The following is an 18,491-nucleotide window of genomic DNA, read 5'->3' as shown; positions in this document are numbered from 1 at the left end:
ATTTTTTAAGGGATTATTTATTTATATGCATTTCTATTGAAGCCAATTAGGAAACAACAATAAATAATAAAATAATAATAAATTAAAACAAGGAAACAATCATAATGATGGTAACTATTATAATTAATATTCTCTCCATCTCAAATAAGGTGCAATATTTGCTTTTGGCACGAATTTTTAGGTAAATAGTATTAAGATGGATAATTTAGAAATCATGTGATGTGATAAAGAGAGAAATATATATTTTATTTTTTTATTTGGATGATGTGAGAGGATAAAATGTGGGGTAGAAATTATGTATAATTAATTATTTCTTATTTTGGAAATGTTGCATGGTGTTTGAGACATACCAAAAAGGAAATATTGCAGGGTGTTTGGGACGGAGGAAATACTGTATAAAAAAAAATTAAATATGAAAATTTTTTAGATTTATCTAAAAAATTACAAACAACTGTTTTAGTTTGTTTTATTTAGCTTTTTTCCTTTAAATATTTGGAATGTTTGAATCAAATTTTATTAATGTTTAAGTTAAATATATGTAATAATAATATCTTTATTATATTTATATGGGTGATCAATTACTTATATTTTAAAAATTATATAAATATTATATAATAAAAATACAAAATAATTTGGGGATTGAACACCCTTGACTCCGCTTGATGTTGATTTGAATTTTTTTTTAAAAAAATAATATTTCATTGGTCCCAAAACTATAGTTTGAGTTGAATTTGATACGAAGATTTAAGGAATATTGATATTATATTGGTAGTGGATAAAAAGTATGAGTAAAAAAGTTTTTTTACCCTTGTGAGTGTATTAGTGTAAAAAGTAGATGCAATTGTGTAATAATAATGAAAAAATAAATGTAGTTTTATAGTGATATGATTATTTATAAAAATGAGACTATTGTTTTGAAACGAACAAAAATGATAAACAAGACTATTGTATTGAGACGAAGATAATATATTTTTATTGAAAAATAGTATTAATTTAAATTTAAAATTGTAAAAAAAATAACTATGTAATTCACTCACTATTTTTTTTTTATCCTATTATTTTTTTAACAAATTCTTTTTATTTTATTTTATTTACTTAGTTTAATTTTAATATTAAAATATTATCATTTTTAAATTTCATGTTTAAACAAATTTATATATAATTTGATAGAATTAAGTATATTATAATATAATGATGAGGTAGGTAAAAAATAAAATATATAAAATAATTTAGTATAAATACATTATAATATGTAAATTAAATCGATAATAATAAAAAAATTGAATAATAACGTAAACAAATGGGAAGAGTATTATTCATTTTCTTTATTCACAAAATATATACATTTTTATTTTGAATTATTTACTAAAGTAATTATTTAAAAATATTTTATTTTTCTCACAAATATCCTTATTTTACTATTATATTATTACTTTAAAAAAAAATTGTAAAAAATATTTCTTTAGTCTGGTATAATTTGTTATTATTTTTTATTTTGTTCCTCCAATATAATTTGTTTTTTTTATTTTTAAAATATAATTATTTATTTTAATTATATTTTAAATTTTAAATTTATAAGAAACAAATATACCTTTTTGTGTGATATTGGAGGCATGGTAACTAAAATTAGCTGCTTTCCTAAAACAGGCTAACTAAACGTGTCGTGAAAATATTGGACTGTGACAATAATACATCACAGCTACTATTACCAGAAATGATTTGACAAAACTACCCTTATCCCCACTATATAATGCACTGATCCGCTCTGAAACTAGAAAGCACGCTCAGAGAAAGCAACAATGGCGGAATCAGTGAAGGCATTCGGATTGGCAGCCAGGGACGCGTCGGGAACGCTCTCGCCTTTCAATTTCTCGCGACGCGCCACCGGCGATCGGGACGTGCAGTTGAAGGTGCTCTACTGCGGAATCTGCCATTCCGATCTGCACGCGATCAAAAACGATTGGGGATTCACGCGCTACCCGCTCGTCCCCGGCCACGAGATCGTCGGCGTCGTGACGGAGGTCGGTTCGAAGGTGCAGAAGTTCAGCGCCGGCGACAAGGTCGGCGTAGGTTGCTTGGTGAACTCCTGCCGGAAATGCGACAACTGCGCCAACGACCTCGAGAATTACTGTCCCCAAATGGTGTTCACGTACGCCTCCGTCCTCCCGGACGGCGCCGTCACTCAGGGCGGTTACTCCGACGTCATGGTGGCGGATGAGCATTTCATTATCCGGTGGCCGGAGAATTTTCCGATGGACGGAGGCGCCCCCCTCCTCTGCGCCGGGATTACAGCCTACAGCCCGCTGAAGCACTACGGGCTCGACAAGCCCGGCCTGCACATTGGCGTGGTCGGGCTGGGCGGGCTGGGCCACGTGGCGGTTAAATTCGCGAAGGCCTTTGGGGTGAAGGTAACCGTCATTAGCACTTCTGTAGGGAAGAAGAAGGAGGCGGTGGAAGAGCTCGGCGCCGACTGTTTTTTGCTCAGCCGCGACGCGGCGGCGCTGCAGGCGGCGGCGGGGAGTCTGGACGGGATTATTGACACAGTGTCGGCGGCGCACCCGATTCCGCCGCTGCTGAACTTGCTGAAGAGGGACGGGCAGATGGTGATGGTGGGGGTGCCGAGCAAGCCGTTGGAGATCCCGGCGTTCTCGCTGCTGATGGGGCGGCGGAAGATGGGTGGTAGTATGATCGGCGGGATGAAGGAGACGCAGGAGATGATGGATTTCGCGGCGGAGCACGGGATTGTGGCGGACGTGGAGGTTATAGGGATGGATTATGTGAACACGGCGATGGAGCGCCTGGTGAGAGGGGATGTGAAGTACCGATTTGTGATCGATATTCAGAACCGCCATTGATGGAGGAGCTGTGAGCTTTCTTGTGTGAAGATCTGTTTGTTTGTTCTTTTATATTGTGGAATAAAATAACACTCTGTTTTTGAAAGGAAAATTGTAGAATTGAAGCAGATTTCTCCAATATCTGTGTGCAATAATACATTCGATTTGTCAGAGTGGAAGTCAGGGACGACAAGGACTAGTGGAATCTTGAATCTTGATTTGAAGTGAAAGGGTAGGAGACTTTGTTGAAATCTTGATTTTGTTGTCACTGTTCATCTTGCAAAATTTTTAATGAAAAATATATTCTCTCCATCCAACAAAAATTTAAATTTACTTTTTTATTTTCGTAAATCCCAAAATAATTAGACTGTTTCCTTATTTAGATGGAAAAGTTTTCCAATATATAAGAACTGATAATGGAAGACTTGGCATTTTCCGATCAAGAATCGATCAAATGCACTAGAAGAGCTGATCGATCCATGGATCATTCGATCTGAGAATGTCCATTATTCCATTCTGCAAAATTGCAACATTAATGCAAGCCCAAAATCAATCTTGTCCTAAGCTTTTCCCCCAATGATTTAATGAAAGAGAGCAAAAACTCAATTGAACCAAGCAATGATAAATCACCATTGCCAGTCTCAAGAACACAGTAGATTCCATACCCACAAACCATATCTCGTAACCCCAAATTAAGTTCAATCGTTCACAGGAGACACACTAAAATGAGTTTCTAATGTAAATTAGGAACCCAAATTAAAAAATGCTGTCTCAAGATTGAACAGGGATAAGCGATTCACCATTTCCCCCATATTCTAGGTCAAAAAAATTACAGACAATTAAATTTACCTACAAATTAGGGTTAATGGAAATCGCTCTTCCCTTTCTCAACCTCCTGCTTCTGCTTCTCCACGAGCTTATCGATCGCAGTCTGGACCGCATCACGTCCTCCGATCAACAGCCGGGTCACAACTTCCGGATCCTTCTCGAATCGGGCCTCCTCGAACTCCTTCCGAGCGTTTTCCCTCAAGACGTCGCGCCAAAGCACGCCTCGCGAATCGGGCCACGTGAAGAACCGCGTGGCCCGAATGATGTCCCTGTATAGACTCAGGGCCTCCCGCCGAGTGCTGGTGAGTCGCCGCCGAGTCAGAGACTCGTTCTCGTCGTCGTCGTCGTCGAAGACCTTCTTATCGTTCTTCGCGAGGTGTCTGTCGAGGAGCTCGTCGATCGTATCCGGACCTTCGTGTAGTAGATTATATCGGAGGTATTGAAGTGGTTTTGACGGGGAGAGGCGGTGCACCGCCGCGGAGACGGCGGCGCACTGTGACTTCTGGAGTCTGAAGTTCATTTTTTTCTCTATTTATTTATTTTTTCAGTTTATTTGCGAGCTTTAAGAGAAGTTTTAACTGGTCTATACTTTATACGTATATCTTTGGGCCTTAAGTTATGGGCTTATTATTAAATTAGGCCCAATATTAAATCAGTTTAATTTGGGCTGGGCTTGTATAAAATATAGGTAGTTTTACTCTAGTCCAATAAATTTCATCATTTTTAAAAATATAATTTATTTATTAAATCTATAATCCAAAACTATAAACATGGGCAATAAAAAATAGTGAACATCTTTGTTACCCTAGAACTCAGGAGCTCAACAACGGTCGTCGTTAACTTCAAATCCTGACCGCACACGTGTCCATGTTAAAAGGCTAGGCTCGTCGCCAGATACCATTCGTTAACGCACAAAGGAATAGATTGTTGTCAATTCTGAAGTCCGGTGTTGAATTTGGTCGCCCCGCCTTCTTCCGCCATTGGCTACGGCGGAGATACAGCCTAGGTACTCATCTCCGCCATCGCCAGCCAATCTGCATTCTTCAACTTTTAAATTTTAATCAAAAAACAATACAATAATGGCGGTTACACCTGCAAGCAAGACGATATACCTCCATGGAGACCTGGACCTCAAAATCGTGGAAGCTCGATCGCTACCAAACATGGATTTGGTCTCCGAACGCCTCCGCCGCGTCTTCACCGCCTTCGATTTCTGTCGGAGCTCCTGGGCGTCCAAGCGCCGCCGCAAGGACCACCACCACCACCACCACAACAACATCATCACCAGCGATCCGTACGTCACCGTCATCGTCGGCGGCGCCAGAGTCGCGCGGACGCGCGTCATTTCCAATTCTCAGAATCCTGTCTGGAACGAAACTTTCAGAATTCCGTTAGCTCATCCCGTCGCTCAGGTAACAATAAAATAACCTCTAACGAATCAATTCAGTTCAATCCGATTCAAAAAATTCGATATCCTATCAATTGCAGGTAGAGTTCGAGGTGAAAGACAACGACGTGTTCGGCGCCGACCACATCGGCATCGCAACGGTTCCGGCGAAGAGGATCGCCACTGGCGAGACGATCAACGAGTGGTTTCCGGTGGTCGGGCCGTCGGGGAAGCCGCACAAGCCGGATTCCGCGCTCCTAGTGCGAATTTCCTTCACGCCTTGCCGCAGCAATCCGCTCTACCGCAACGGCATATCGGAGAACTACGCGTTGACGGAGAGTTACTTCCCGATGCGGCACGGCAGCAAGGTTACGCTGTATCAGGACGCGCACGTCCACGACGGAATGCTGCCGGATATCAATCTAGGCGACGCCGCCGGAAACTTCGAGCACGAGAAGTGCTGGGAAGACATTTGCCACGCTATACTCGAGGCGCACCATTTGGTGTACGTCGTCGGATGGTCGATTTACCACAAGGTGAAGCTTGTAAGGGAGCCGTCGCGACCATTGCCGTCCGGTGGAGACCTCACTTTAGGAGACTTACTCAAGTACAAATCTCAGGAAGGGGTTAGAGTTCTTCTCCTTGTTTGGGATGACAAGACTTCCCACAGCAAGTTTTTCATCAACACGGTAATGGAAATCGATCAAATAACTTCAATTTTTAAGTGAGATGATCATTTAACGTCGAAAAACTTCGATGTAGCAGACAGGGGTGATGAATACTCACGACGAGGAAACCAGGAAGTTCTTCAAGCATTCGTCGGTGCATTGCGTGTTGTCGCCGCGCTACGCAAGCAGTAAACTCAGCATTTTCAAGCAACAGGCATGTTTCCTTTTTTAGCAATCGTAACGATTCTTTTTAGATCGATGGCTGATCGAGCTATGTACGTTCTGTTTCTCCGCAGGTTGTCGGAACTCTGTATACTCACCATCAGAAATGTGTCATTGTGGACACACAAGGGCAAGGCAATAACAGGAAGATTTCGGCATTCATCGGGGGTCTTGATCTCTGCGACGGACGCTACGACACACCCGAGCATAGACTGTTCCGGGATAGCGACACTGTCTTTGAAGGAGATTATCACAACCCAACATTTGCTGTAAGTTACACCTCCTTTTTCGAACACTTAGCGGCCATACATACGAACGTAATCCATCGAACTCGATACGACCTTTGAATAGCCGGGAGTAAAGGGCCCTCGGCAGCCATGGCATGATCTGCACTGCAAGATCGAAGGTCCAGCAGCTTACGACGTTCTTACCAACTTCGAGCAACGTTGGAAGAAAGCCACGAGATGGTCGGAGATTGGCCAGAGGTTTAAGAGAATATCACGGTGGCATGACGATGCTCTTTTGAAGATCGACCGCATCTCATGGATAAGTAGCCCTACCTCTGCGGCTCCAAACGATCATCCCTCTTTGTGGGTTTCGCAGGAAGACGATCCCGAGAATTGGCATGTTCAGGTCAAGAATGTCCCTATTTCATCCATCCACACAACTTGTCTCCATAACACACAAAATCCAGCTAAAGGCTGTATCTTTGTTTCCTATCTGCAATGCACACAGATCTTCCGATCCATCGACTCCGGATCGCTGAAAGGGTTTCCCAAACACCTGGATCACAACAAGCATAAGGTCAAATTCTATAAAAATCGCTACTTTCCAAAGCTTCGTAAGTTTTAAGAAACATCGGTTCCTTTTTTTCAGGGGCTCGTGTGTGCAAAACATTTGGTGATAGATCGAAGCATTCAAATGGCTTACATCCAAGCAATTAGATCTGCTCAGCGCTTCATATACATCGAGAACCAATATTTCCTCGGTTCATCGTATGCCTGGCCATCCTATAAACACGCAGGTAAGAAGTTCTTGAATGCTCATATATCGATCACAGTTTCATCTCCTTAGCAACAACAAAATCCATAAATGTCTGTGTCTATCCAGGTGCTGACAATCTAATCCCGATGGAACTTGCACTAAAAATTGTGAGTAAAATTAGGGCAAAAGAGAGGTTCACTGTTTACGTAGTGATCCCAATGTGGCCCGAGGGTGTTCCAAGCTCCGCCACAGTACAAGAAATCCTTTATTGGCAGGTAACATAACAACCGAAAAGCCGAAAATCTGATCATCAAACAAAAGGATAAATAGTAGTATTAGTAGCTTGATTTGAACTTCGGGAATTTGGTACCGTAGGGACAAACAATGCAAATGATGTACGATGTTATTGCTCGGGAGATCAAGTCTGCGGGGCTTGAGAATGTGCATCCAACAGACTATCTCAACTTCTATTGCCTCGGCAACCGAGAGGAGTGTCATGAGCCATCCGCACCCAAGGAGCAATCCGCAGGGAGTGCTAATCAGGTACTTAAATCTACTTAGGTAGTCTCTGTATCACCCTGCCTTTAACTTCAGACATGCTCTTCCCAGGTATCCCCTTCACAGAAAAATGGAAGGTTTATGATATACGTACACGCAAAGGGAATGGTAGTAGATGATGAGTATGTCCTACTCGGCTCAGCCAACATCAACCAGAGGTCCATGGCTGGTTCGAGAGATACAGAGATTGCAATGGGCGGTTACCAGCCGCATCACACCTGGGCTCACAAGAAGGAACATCCTCATGGCCAGGTTTCTTCACATCTGCAAAGAAAATCACATTGCGCAATTTTTAGTTACATGAAATGCATAAACTAACGAAACTCTATGCACAGATATACGGATACAGAATGTCGCTTTGGGCAGAGCACTTGGGAAAGGTCGAAAAATGCTTCAATGATCCCGAAAGTCTGGAGTGTGTGAAGCATGTGAACTCCATTGCCGAAGGCAACTGGAAGAGATACACAGCTGAGAATTTCACTCCACTAGAGGGTCATCTTATAAAGTACCCGGTGGGCATAGATTCTAACGGAAAAGTTAAACCTTTGCGCGGATATGAAACCTTTCCAGATGTCGGTGGGAAGGTGCTGGGGGCTCCCACCAACCTCCCGGACGCTTTGACTACATAGACTCTGCGCTATATTCTACAATTGATATGTTTTTGTAGAGATCTGGTGCTCGAGAGAGACTTGGGGAATAGACAGACATACAAATACAAGTCTCACATAAATGTAAAATGCAAGTAGTAATCTTTTTGAAAGGAATGTACTTGCCTCGTAACTTTAGCTAGCGAAACAGGCAGATAACCGCAGTTGAGGAAGATAACCATAGTTGTATATCTCTTTCGACAGCAGTTTAATAGATAATTCTGCTGCCTACATAACATTAGTTATAGAATACGATAAAGAAGCCAATAATACGCGAAAAAGAAAGTAGGGCGACGCTAATACCTTGAAGACACATTGAACAATTCTGCATTTCCATGTTTTCACAACAAACAAGAATCCTCTTAGATTATGAACAAACATCAGCGTAAACTACAAAACATTTCCACCTATAACGCGCGTATAAAAGCTAAGAAATTACATCACTAATGAGGCTAACATTAGTTTCCCCCAAAGACAGACGATCAACTTCAGTTCTGAATCCACAAATTTATGCAATAGATCACAATCATGGCAAGAAATATGCAAATTTGCCGAAGTAAATATCTGTACTGTAATACCATGAACAACGTAGAACTTTATTCAGTAATAAAAATAGTTCAACTCCTATTTACAAGCTTTGATGAAATACAGTTCTATAAAAGACCAATAGAATATACATCACTAAACAGACCCCAATACAACAATTGCACTGCCAGCATTTATCAGCTCTCATAAAAGAGGAAAAATATCATCATTGTTATCCTCATCCAAGTTAAAATATGTGAAGCTCACGCCGTTATCTGGATTTGGATTGAAACTCGAATTCACATAGCACTTCATGTCCTGGAACAGATTCAAATTGTCCACCAGCTTATGAAATGCATTACACCCGCAGCACTGTCCAAGCAAAAGGAAACCAGTCAATTAACTTTCCAATGTTATGGATTGCTGTGAAGAAAATATAAAACTGCACTAGGATGAAAATTTGGTAAATAAAACTCGAAAGTTTTGCATGAGAGCACATGTAGACATCTTGTTTTCCATCTGAAATTTCGAAAAAATTCTTAATCCTTTATGCGTTACAACCAGACTTTTCAAACTACACACCAACTCTATTATAAAACAATTATCATACATAATAAACCAAAGATTTTCATATGAAGTTCTTAGAAGGTTGATTTTTTATTTTCGTTGTCAGAAGTTCTGCAAACTGAGACCCGGATTGATTTATTCCCACTACATACAGAACCCCCCCTCCCCCCCAAACCCCAAAAGGAAAGATTATAATAGTTCATATATGTTGTGCACATAGTTGTCAATCCCAGAAAGCATTATATAGTGATCAACCTTTAAAATGCTAAGGCAGGATAGCAGACAACAGGATGACTGGCATTTAAGAATTCAAAGATATGCATATAAAATTTATTATATCTAACAAATTACAATAAAAAGGCATAAGAAAAATATATAGATTAATCTCATGATTATAATTCAAACCAATAAAATGTAAAAAGAAAAAAAATACATAATCATAGATCATAAATAATTTTTTTCTTCATTTTCACCATCATCATTGGCTACTCTTGTATGAATATTCTTCCTAATCATTTCATTTTCATCTATTTCTTCTATCGTATGTTCGACCCCTAGTACAATATCTTTTCCCTTCCTAGAATCAACTATAAGTAGATATAGTACATAATTATAATATAATAGTATAAAATCTACATTTACGAGAACCTTTTAAATTGGAAAATATAAAATTTATTATAAGTAGGTTTAAATTTCATATAGTATTATATTTGTTATTTGGTAAACGAAGATTTTATACTACTATATTATTCAATTTAAAAGGCGGACTGCCACTCAGTTCCGCTACATGGCTATTGATAACTACTGTTGTGCATATAAGCCAAGCGTCTGAAATGTTTCCATCAAACTACCCTAAACAAAATTTCCAAATGAATTTAGGGGCAAAGAAAAGTCCTCCACAGTAATTCATCAGATTGGATATGCAGAACAAGCGTACCTGAACAAAAACAGTGCCGTCTGTGTAGGCGTGTGGATTAATGGCACGAGTTGTGCGCTGGCGGCAGATGTTACATGTGAAGGCCACTCGCATTCGCCGCCGTGGGGATTTTGTAAAGAGCGACCACGGGAAAGTGGAGACGCGCTCCATACCAGCGTCCGATTCCGAACTGGCCGGTACAGGCGGACCTTCCATGCCCGATCCAGTTGTCCATCCTCTAACGTTCGCCGCGCTCAAAACAAGCCCCATCGCAGCATCCTGCAACCAATTTATTTAATCAATCAACAATCGTCGAAGCCAATTCAACCATCACAAAAACATAATTCGATTTTCACCTTAGACAGCGTCCCATTTCCGAGTATGGGAACGAGCGCGGAATCAGCGGAATTCGACTTAAGATCATTCTCGTCGCTGTACCTGCTATTATCACCATCTGCCAAAATCAGAAATTAGGGTTAATAACGGAACCATCTGCAACAAAAATTCTCAGGCGGGGAAAGAAATCAAACTTTTAGGCGATGTCGAGAATCGGAGGAGCCTCCGGAACGAGTGATCTCTGGACTTTTTGGCAGAGAATATCGGCACAGAAACGACGCCGGTGGTTATCGCTAGGGTTTCCATTTCCAATTTGTACGATCCCTCGATTGATTTTTTCCCCCTTGGAATGACTATCAACAACAGCTGAGACCTGTAGAAGAAAATGGACCGCTTATTTATATCTATATTATATATACACACAAACATATTACGGTTGCTGACGTCAGGTCCGATTTCGTTAATGGATTTTTGGATTACTTTTGTTTGGGCTTTTACCCGGCCCATTGAAAGCCCATTTAATATTCAAGTTCTGAGGTTCTCTGCTCTTACAAGTAGGCCTTACGAAAATAGTTATTGGGCTTGTTTACTTGAACTTCTTTTTTTCTCTTAAAAAAATAAAAAACTCACTTTGTATTATTTCTATTTAAATATTTCGAACTAAAAATAATTATAAAATATTTCTAAAGAAAATTAAGAAAAAAAGAAAGAAAGAAAAGAAAAAGTAGAAACAAATAATTTTTTACATTTATTTTTGCATTATTTATTATTGAAATATTTTTTTTTACTAAAAATATCACATTAAGTTATATCATAGACAACAATGTTTTTTTTTTTTTTTTTTTTTTAGTATTTTGATTTTTGTTGTCTTTATGAATGATTGTTGAATGTAATGTTTTGTAAAATAATAGTGATATTACCTAGTAATATATACATATTTATATGTATTTGAATTTAGAATATCTAATTTTCATTTAAACCATCACTTTTAAAGAATTTTTCAATAAAAAAAATTAAAACTAAAAACACTTTGTTGGGACCCTAAACCCTAAACCCTAAAGCCCAAGTCCAAAAGGGTTTTAATGTCGAAGGTAAGGACTTCCATTAGGCTACGGAGCTTCCATGGAGCAAGAAGATATAACTTCCATAGACCTTCGGACGACAAACTCCATTAACTTTGAATCGGCAACTTCATGATACTAACGGAAGGCCATGAAGAGTGAGGGTTCCATGTAACTCAAGGCTGTTGGGAACACATTTCCGTAGATCGGCTAGCAGTATGATGGAAACGAATCAGGGTAGGCTGCAGGACTGATCTGAAGGCAATGGAAGAGATCCAAAGTGAATGGAACTTGATCCAGGAACAATGGAAAATGATAAGATGAATGGAACCCAGTCCAGGAGCAATGGAAGCCGCTGGGAACCGATGAAAATAGGTTAATTGGTGGTTAAGAGAGGTAGAAAGCAGTGGAAGAATAATTATAACTACCCCTTTAGTGGAAAAAGTAGTTATTCTAGCATAGAACTACAATTAGGAAAAAGAAACACAACACAAACACGCACAACAGAACAAATCGCATCTTTTCATATTTTTCTTCCTTGTTTTATTTTCGTTTATGCAATTTAATTCCGATTATATGCTTTCTGCAATTTATTTACTCGTTTTCCGTAGTTAATCGTAGTTTAATTCAGTAATCGTGTGAAATTCGCGTTGCCCGGCGACGGATTGGCTCTCTGGAGTACTTCCGGAATCCACACCGACAAATCGACGAACATTCTTGGAACCTCCGAATTTCAGAATCGAACATACTCATAACATTCAAATTAAGAGCCTTCAAGGCGTGGTCTTTCTGAGTTTAATTTTGTTTTTAGTTTTAATTTGAATATATTAATTTGAAAATGATATTTTATAAGATAAATTTGTCTTTTATATATATATATAGAATTTACATAGTAAATATTTATAAACCAAGCTCTAAAAGAATATATTAATTTCTAATTTTATTTATTTATTTTTCTATAGAAGATTATAATGCTTCTAATGAAAACTTGGATGAATGGTGGGTGTTCATTGAAAAAATGTCGAAAGATTTGAATAACTAAAATCGTGGTCAAAATATTTGAAATTATGTGGCATATACCAACAACAATATTTACGATGCACTGGTTCAACTAATTCCGACGTAACTAAACAATATATAACAACCATCACTCTGACATTTCACCTAAGGTAGCTCACAAAACTTCAAATATATTGTTGGACCGTTGGTAGATGAATGCATTAATCAAGAAAGCTTATCGTTGCGCATAACTTCATGTCGTTAACGGCGAACAAACAAGTTTCAAAAAAATATATACCCTCGATGTCCAATTAAGTAAAAATATTAAGAAATTTAGTGAATTCATGACATATACATTTATTTTAATATGAAGAGATTTGTGTATTCAATAAACATACACTTAATTATAACACATATTTTCTTGTGACATAAAATTGTAGAATGACTAAAAGTATGTTTAGTATATGTTCAAACATTTTACCAATTTAATTCAATGAGCCTTTGTTTTTTTTTTTTTTTTTTTTTTGTAATCTTTGAAATAAATGGCTAAAAATGATACTTGAAATGAACGATGTATTTTCTTGTGTTTTTCATCTCGATTTTATGAATACGTAATTTCGTGTACATAGTCATATACTTGTTTTTCATTCAATAATAATAATAATAATAATTCCGCATAATTCAAGGTTTAATTTTTGTGAGAGTAAATTTTATATATTTTTTTTATACGTGAGTATTATATTATATATTAAAAAATAAAAATAAAAATAAAAATTCAAAGAAAACAACCTCACTATACCGTTATCTTTCAAATCGAAAACGCGACTTCACGGTTATATAAGCATTAATTCATCAGTCGTAGCTACCTCAATAAATGAATTCGGCCACACCCAAATTGAATGCAAAAACCATATATATATATATATACATATATATATATATATTTTTGAATATATATAATAGTAATTAAATCTCAAATTTTAAAAACCCTAATTTGATATCTCTATGTTATATATATAAAAATTCTTCGACCATAAAAGGAATGCTTACACCACACAAACCAACCATCTATATACAAATATATATATATATATACATATCCCATCACTGAATCAAAATATAATGTTCTTGGGCAAATCAATAAAATTGAACAACCCAAATTAGCTAGCTAGCTAGGGAATGAAATCATATATGTATGTGTGTGTGTGTTTTGTGTAGAGAGAGAGAGAGAGAAAGCAAGAAATTAATGGAGACTGTGGACAAAGCAGAAGGCTGTACAGAGTGATGGGGAGAGGCCAGGCCGGGAGAAGGAGAAGTAGCTGGAGATTCCTTATAATAATGAATATAGATACATATAGACAGATGATATATATATGTATATATGCATGTATATAATGTATTGATTGCAATTTGGAGTGAGAGAAACAGAGAATATTGTGTGTGTTTATGTATTGCCATTAATGGCACTGGTCCTCTTATTTTTAGGGTTTGGTAGCCATGGTCTTTAAATGCTCCCACAGCTAATTCTTTCCTCTCCCTCCTTTAAATGTTGCACCATTTCTCTTCACTCTCCTCTCATCTACCTCACCTCCATCTTCACTTCTCTCTCTCTCTCTCTCTCTCTAGATCTCTCTCTCTCCTAATTGTTAGGGTTTTCTTGAGTTCTTGGTTTGGTTCTTGGTGTTCTTGCTTTGGGGGCATTTGGTTATTTGATTTGCCCCTTGTGTCGGGATTGTTTTTGAATAGTGAAAAGTGTTGAAATAGTTACTACGATGTTGGCTCGGCTCACTCAGATATGTATCATAAGGGAGATGGCTATGGTTCCGGAGAAATATTTTTTCTTGGATCGAAAGGGTTCCATTGGTCGTTTTTCTTGCATTTTTGATTGAGCCGTGCCAATATCTTAGTGCTTTTTTCATACGGGGTTGCCGGGATTTTGCTCGATAAAGGAGCACAATGCATCAGTTTGGGATGATGATCTTAATTAGGGTTTGAACCAAATTAGGGTTTGTGATTCTTGTTTCTTGATTTTGAATTTTATTTATTTTTGGGGGTGAATCATCATGAATATAAGTTAAAATGAATCTCTTATTATGTTATTCAAAATTATTATAAAAAAAAATAATAAAATTGTATTGTTTAAGATTTTCTTGCAAATTAAGTATCGATTAAAGAATGTTGGGTGTTAGTCATTAAATTAGTTCATATATGAATTAAAATTTCAATGAAGTCATTTTTTCAGATCTGATTTATTTATTTATTTGAAAAAAATTGAACATTTAGCATTAAATGTTAAGAAAAAATTTGTATTGATTTCGATATGCTTTAATTTATTTACACATATTATACATAATTTTCTTTTTTCTTTTTTCTTTTTTGTAATTTTTTGTTGATTATATATTATGATATAATAGTATAGACATATATATGCAAGTATATTTATTATATATTGAAAACTATTGAAGATAGTAATAATATATATAATATATATATATAATTAAAGCTGGTAGGTATGGAGTTGTTGATTTTGTCACCGTAATTAATATCCATAATGTTATTTGTCACTTTTCTTCCATGCCTATTTAATATATATATATATATATTAAATATAAAATTAAATTCTTATTTAATAAAAATATTTGAATGCACATATTAATTGCATTGTTTTAATAGGTGCACCACAGTATTGGTCCATACAGTGATTACATCTGTTTTAAAATTCCACTTGCATACTCATATAATAACTTTAAATGAAAATTAAAATTACTAGAAACTGAAATTTATAAAATCAAACTACCCATAAATTTAAAAAATGAATAATAAATATTACAACTTCAAATTGAATAAACAAACAAACAAATAAAAAAAATTATATAGTTAAGGATTCAGAACCCTAATGTGCATCTATATTTTATGTTGTCAGAACTTTTGTCGTAGAATTCACATTATATTATTCCATCCGTTCAGTTAGAAAGTATACATATTTCTATTTTGATTCCAAAATGAATACAAAATTAAAGGAACAAAAATATCAATTCTGTAATAATCATATCAACTCACTTAGGTCTCGACTAATTCTGATTATACCAAACTCAACAGGAAAAAAATAAATAAATAAATTAGACAAAATAAAAATATATATATATATATATTAAAAAAAATATTTTGAGAGGAATTGAAAAACTCAGCAGCTATTTGTTTCCCAAATTCAGCTTTTCAAATCTGCAAACTGCATCACATAATCCTATTTGTGACAAGAAGAAATTAGTTGGTTGGTTGGGAGAAGTAAATGCCACCCCCCCCCACCCCACCCAACCCCACCCCTTACACTATCCTACCCTACCCTACCCTATATCATAATTTCATAACAGTAGTATATATAAATGAACCACTAATCTCTACATAAAAATAGCTTATGTTATGTCCGTAAGGATAGCGCTGGTGTAGGATTTGAACTTGTAATCACGAGGTCATGGATTTAAATGGATATTAGGTTCGGTTGGAGGTTTATCCAGTGGACACTTTCGGGTAGCGACTGCAGATTTCCATATCATAAAAAAAAAAACTTATGTTATTTTGAATTTAGTTTAATTATTATTATTATTATTATTATTATTATTATTATTATGTAACTATTATAATTTTCTATAAAAATATAATAATATGTTTCAAATAGAAAACCAAAAATTAAACTAAAAGAAGAGGGCTACATTGCCAACACATTTAATTTACAGATTTACACAAACAACTCTCCAACTAGGGTTTGTTGGGCCGTATTATTTTATTATTATTTTTAATTACTATGTAAATAATATGATATAATTATTTTATAAAATATATTTTATATATATTTAAGTATTATTTAAACATAAAATATAATTAAACACAATAACTATGTTTTAAATTTTTTATTAAGCTATTTTCATGTATTATTAATATTTTTATTAATTACCAAATGTAATGGATTTATTTTATTGTTCTTTAAAATTGATTTAAAATAAAATATTAATTTAATTTTTATTTAAATAGTATTTATAAACATTGATTTTAATTTAAAATCACAAAAACAACATATTCAATATTGTTGGCATGTGTGTTGTTTCTAAATAAATTAAATATTTATTTATAATTAAGGTTACCATAATTATTCAATAAGCTTATATATATATATTTTTTTAAAAGGGTGCTTCTAAATTTTTTTTGGCAAAATTGCCCATAACTCCCTTGTGGTTTCGAAACTCAGCGTAAATTCCACCTCTACTTTAAAAATTTCATGGTACCCCCTTATACTTTAAAAAACGTTGCATGAAACCCACCACCATAAAACTTTCCTCATGTGATAAGAAGATGATTTCATATCTATATGTTTTGCATGGCAAGGTTTTATGCAATATCTTTTAAAGTATAAGTGAGCGTCATGCAATTTTTTAAAGTAAAATGGGGATTTATGCTGAGTTTCGAAAGCACAAAGTGGTTTCATGCAATATTTTTTAAAGTATAAGGAGGTACCATGCAATTTTTAAAGTAGAGAGGGAATTTACGCTGAGTTTCGAAACCACAAGGGAGTTATAGACAATTTTGCAAATTTTTTTAATAAATGTACTCTAAATGGGCAGATTCTGCCCAGAACAGAATAATTATTAATTATGTATTAATATAGTAAAAGACTATTATACCTCTATTAATTTATTTATCTCTACTTATTAAATATAACGGTTATACTTTTACTTTTTCATACTAATAAATTTTACTTTTCATTCAAAATATAAAAAGCGTTTTCTCATTGTAACAGTTATTTTTTCTTGAATAATTAACAATTAATAGTAATTAACGTATTTTATATTTTTTAATAGTAATTAACAATTAATTATGCAGTTTTTTATTTGTTCAATTTAAACTAACACTTAATATAACAAATGTTGTATACGATTTATTTGGTAGTGATTTAAAAGAAAATAATCAATATGAAAATTTTTAAGCGGATAACATCGTGAATGAAGATATGAAAAATATTATTAATAGTTAGATATTTTCTCTTCTTATTTTATTTTTCCAAATACATATATAAATATTATATTAAAATAAAAAAGAGCATAAATTAAAAAATATCATAAAAATTTTCTCAAAAAATAACTAAACACACATTTTACATTCAATTTTTTAGATATTTTTTTTGTCAATTTGAATTCTAATAAATTCAATTTTATAATTGTTATAAAAATAATTTATCAGAATTCAAATTGACAAAATAATCTAACGAATATAAACCTAAAATAATATGTTATATATCAAAAAAAATAATACTAAATGATAAACTTATAAATATTGATAAACTATATATGTATATAATATAATATTAATAAATTATACAATTAATATACTTTCATATTAATAATTATATCTCGTATTTATAATTAATTATTATTGATAAAATATATAAATAATTGTCCAATAATTTATATTAGTATAATTAAAAATTTCTAATGAAAAATATAAGGGTATAATTAAAGAAAAAATTAATTAATTAATTTATTAATCTATATAGCACTGCATGCATGGATGTTGGCGTCAGACAAAGATTCTAACATTAAATATATATAGAGAGCTGCCCACAGCACAGCACACTGCTCTGCACCATCCCCTCACCCCACCCCACCCTTCATTTACTCCACCCTCACCCCACCCCACCCCTACTTTTAGGGTGTGTTTGTTTGGGGGTTTGAATTTTGAATTGGGATTTGAATAGTAAAAATTTTGAATTTGAATAGTTGTATGATGTGATATAAATAGGGTTTGATGTGATGTTTTGAATGTAAAATTGATTTTTAGTATAATATAAAAAATGAAAAATAGGTGTTTGATTTGATGTTTTTGGGGGGAAAAAATTGGATGAACAGTGGAAATCCTTCAAAATCCTTCAACCAAACAAATGTATTTTATTATTCTAAGTCGACCATAA

At 35.0% G+C, this 18,491-nt stretch overlaps 4 protein-coding genes and 1 long non-coding RNA gene across 5 annotated transcripts; 2 read left to right on the top strand and 3 right to left on the bottom strand.

The window, feature by feature from the left end:
* Positions 1 to 1,789: 1,789 nt before the first annotated feature.
* On the top strand, positions 1,790 to 3,005 carry LOC127256932 (8-hydroxygeraniol dehydrogenase-like). Its single transcript, XM_051283166.1, has one exon. The coding sequence runs from the start codon at positions 1,800 to 1,802 to the stop codon at positions 2,853 to 2,855; it is 1,056 nt and encodes a 351-aa protein (XP_051139123.1). The 5' UTR covers positions 1,790 to 1,799; the 3' UTR covers positions 2,856 to 3,005.
* Positions 3,006 to 3,328: 323 nt separating this feature from the next.
* On the bottom strand, positions 3,329 to 4,234 carry LOC127256938 (uncharacterized). Its single transcript, XM_051283173.1, has one exon. It carries the CDS (start codon positions 4,180 to 4,182, stop codon positions 3,697 to 3,699), a length of 486 nt encoding a protein of 161 aa, XP_051139130.1. The 5' UTR covers positions 4,183 to 4,234; the 3' UTR covers positions 3,329 to 3,696.
* Positions 4,235 to 4,741: 507 nt separating this feature from the next.
* LOC127256941 (phospholipase D delta-like) lies at positions 4,742 to 8,536 on the top strand. The gene is made up of 11 exons (XM_051283175.1): positions 4,742 to 5,074; positions 5,151 to 5,738; positions 5,815 to 5,931; positions 6,014 to 6,208; positions 6,291 to 6,572; positions 6,675 to 6,743; positions 6,816 to 6,963; positions 7,050 to 7,198; positions 7,299 to 7,466; positions 7,533 to 7,733; positions 7,817 to 8,536. The coding sequence occupies exons 1-11, from the start codon at positions 4,742 to 4,744 to the stop codon at positions 8,108 to 8,110; spliced, it is 2,544 nt and encodes an 847-aa protein (XP_051139132.1). The 3' UTR covers positions 8,111 to 8,536.
* LOC127256942 (uncharacterized) lies at positions 7,122 to 7,713 on the bottom strand. Its single transcript, XR_007839922.1, has 3 exons — positions 7,615 to 7,713; positions 7,323 to 7,539; positions 7,122 to 7,226 (listed from the first exon to the last, which is right to left on the bottom strand). It is a non-coding gene; the product is annotated as an uncharacterized LOC127256942 (long non-coding RNA).
* A 172-nt stretch (positions 8,537 to 8,708) lies between the features above and the next one.
* LOC127256937 (uncharacterized) lies at positions 8,709 to 10,841 on the bottom strand. Its single transcript, XM_051283172.1, has 4 exons — positions 10,667 to 10,841; positions 10,493 to 10,590; positions 10,158 to 10,415; positions 8,709 to 9,025 (listed from the first exon to the last, which is right to left on the bottom strand). Exons 1-4 carry the CDS (start codon positions 10,776 to 10,778, stop codon positions 8,858 to 8,860), a joined length of 636 nt encoding a protein of 211 aa, XP_051139129.1. The 5' UTR covers positions 10,779 to 10,841; the 3' UTR covers positions 8,709 to 8,857.
* Positions 10,842 to 18,491: the final 7,650 nt, after the last annotated feature.

The sequence above is a fragment of the Andrographis paniculata genome, unplaced genomic scaffold (genome assembly GCF_009805555.1).
Source record: "Andrographis paniculata isolate CXL003 unplaced genomic scaffold, ASM980555v1 Contig57END, whole genome shotgun sequence".
Lineage (NCBI taxonomy): Eukaryota > Viridiplantae > Streptophyta > Magnoliopsida > Lamiales > Acanthaceae > Andrographis > Andrographis paniculata.
The sequence above is the reverse complement of the archived record's forward strand: the minus strand, read 5'-3'. Positions and strand labels throughout refer to the sequence as shown.

Excerpts from the sequence above, each read along its gene's own strand:
- LOC127256932 (XM_051283166.1), top strand. The coding sequence starts at position 1,800 with ATGGCGGAATCAGTGAAGGCATTCGGATTGGCAGCCAGGGACGCGTCG.
- LOC127256938 (XM_051283173.1), bottom strand. The coding sequence starts at position 4,182 with ATGAACTTCAGACTCCAGAAGTCACAGTGCGCCGCCGTCTCCGCGGCG.
- LOC127256941 (XM_051283175.1), top strand. The coding sequence starts at position 4,742 with ATGGCGGTTACACCTGCAAGCAAGACGATATACCTCCATGGAGACCTG. Across the intron at positions 6,209-6,290 it reads ATCACAACCCAACATTTGCT|CCGGGAGTAAAGGGCCCTCG; the intron begins GTAAGTTACACC and ends ACCTTTGAATAG. Across the intron at positions 6,744-6,815 it reads TGGATCACAACAAGCATAAG|GGGCTCGTGTGTGCAAAACA; the intron begins GTCAAATTCTAT and ends CCTTTTTTTCAG.
- LOC127256937 (XM_051283172.1), bottom strand. The coding sequence starts at position 10,778 with ATGGAAACCCTAGCGATAACCACCGGCGTCGTTTCTGTGCCGATATTC. Across the intron at positions 10,416-10,492 it reads GAAATGGGACGCTGTCTAAG|GATGCTGCGATGGGGCTTGT; the intron begins GTGAAAATCGAA and ends AATTGGTTGCAG. Across the intron at positions 9,026-10,157 it reads ACGGCACTGTTTTTGTTCAG|TGCTGCGGGTGTAATGCATT; the intron begins GTACGCTTGTTC and ends TTGCTTGGACAG.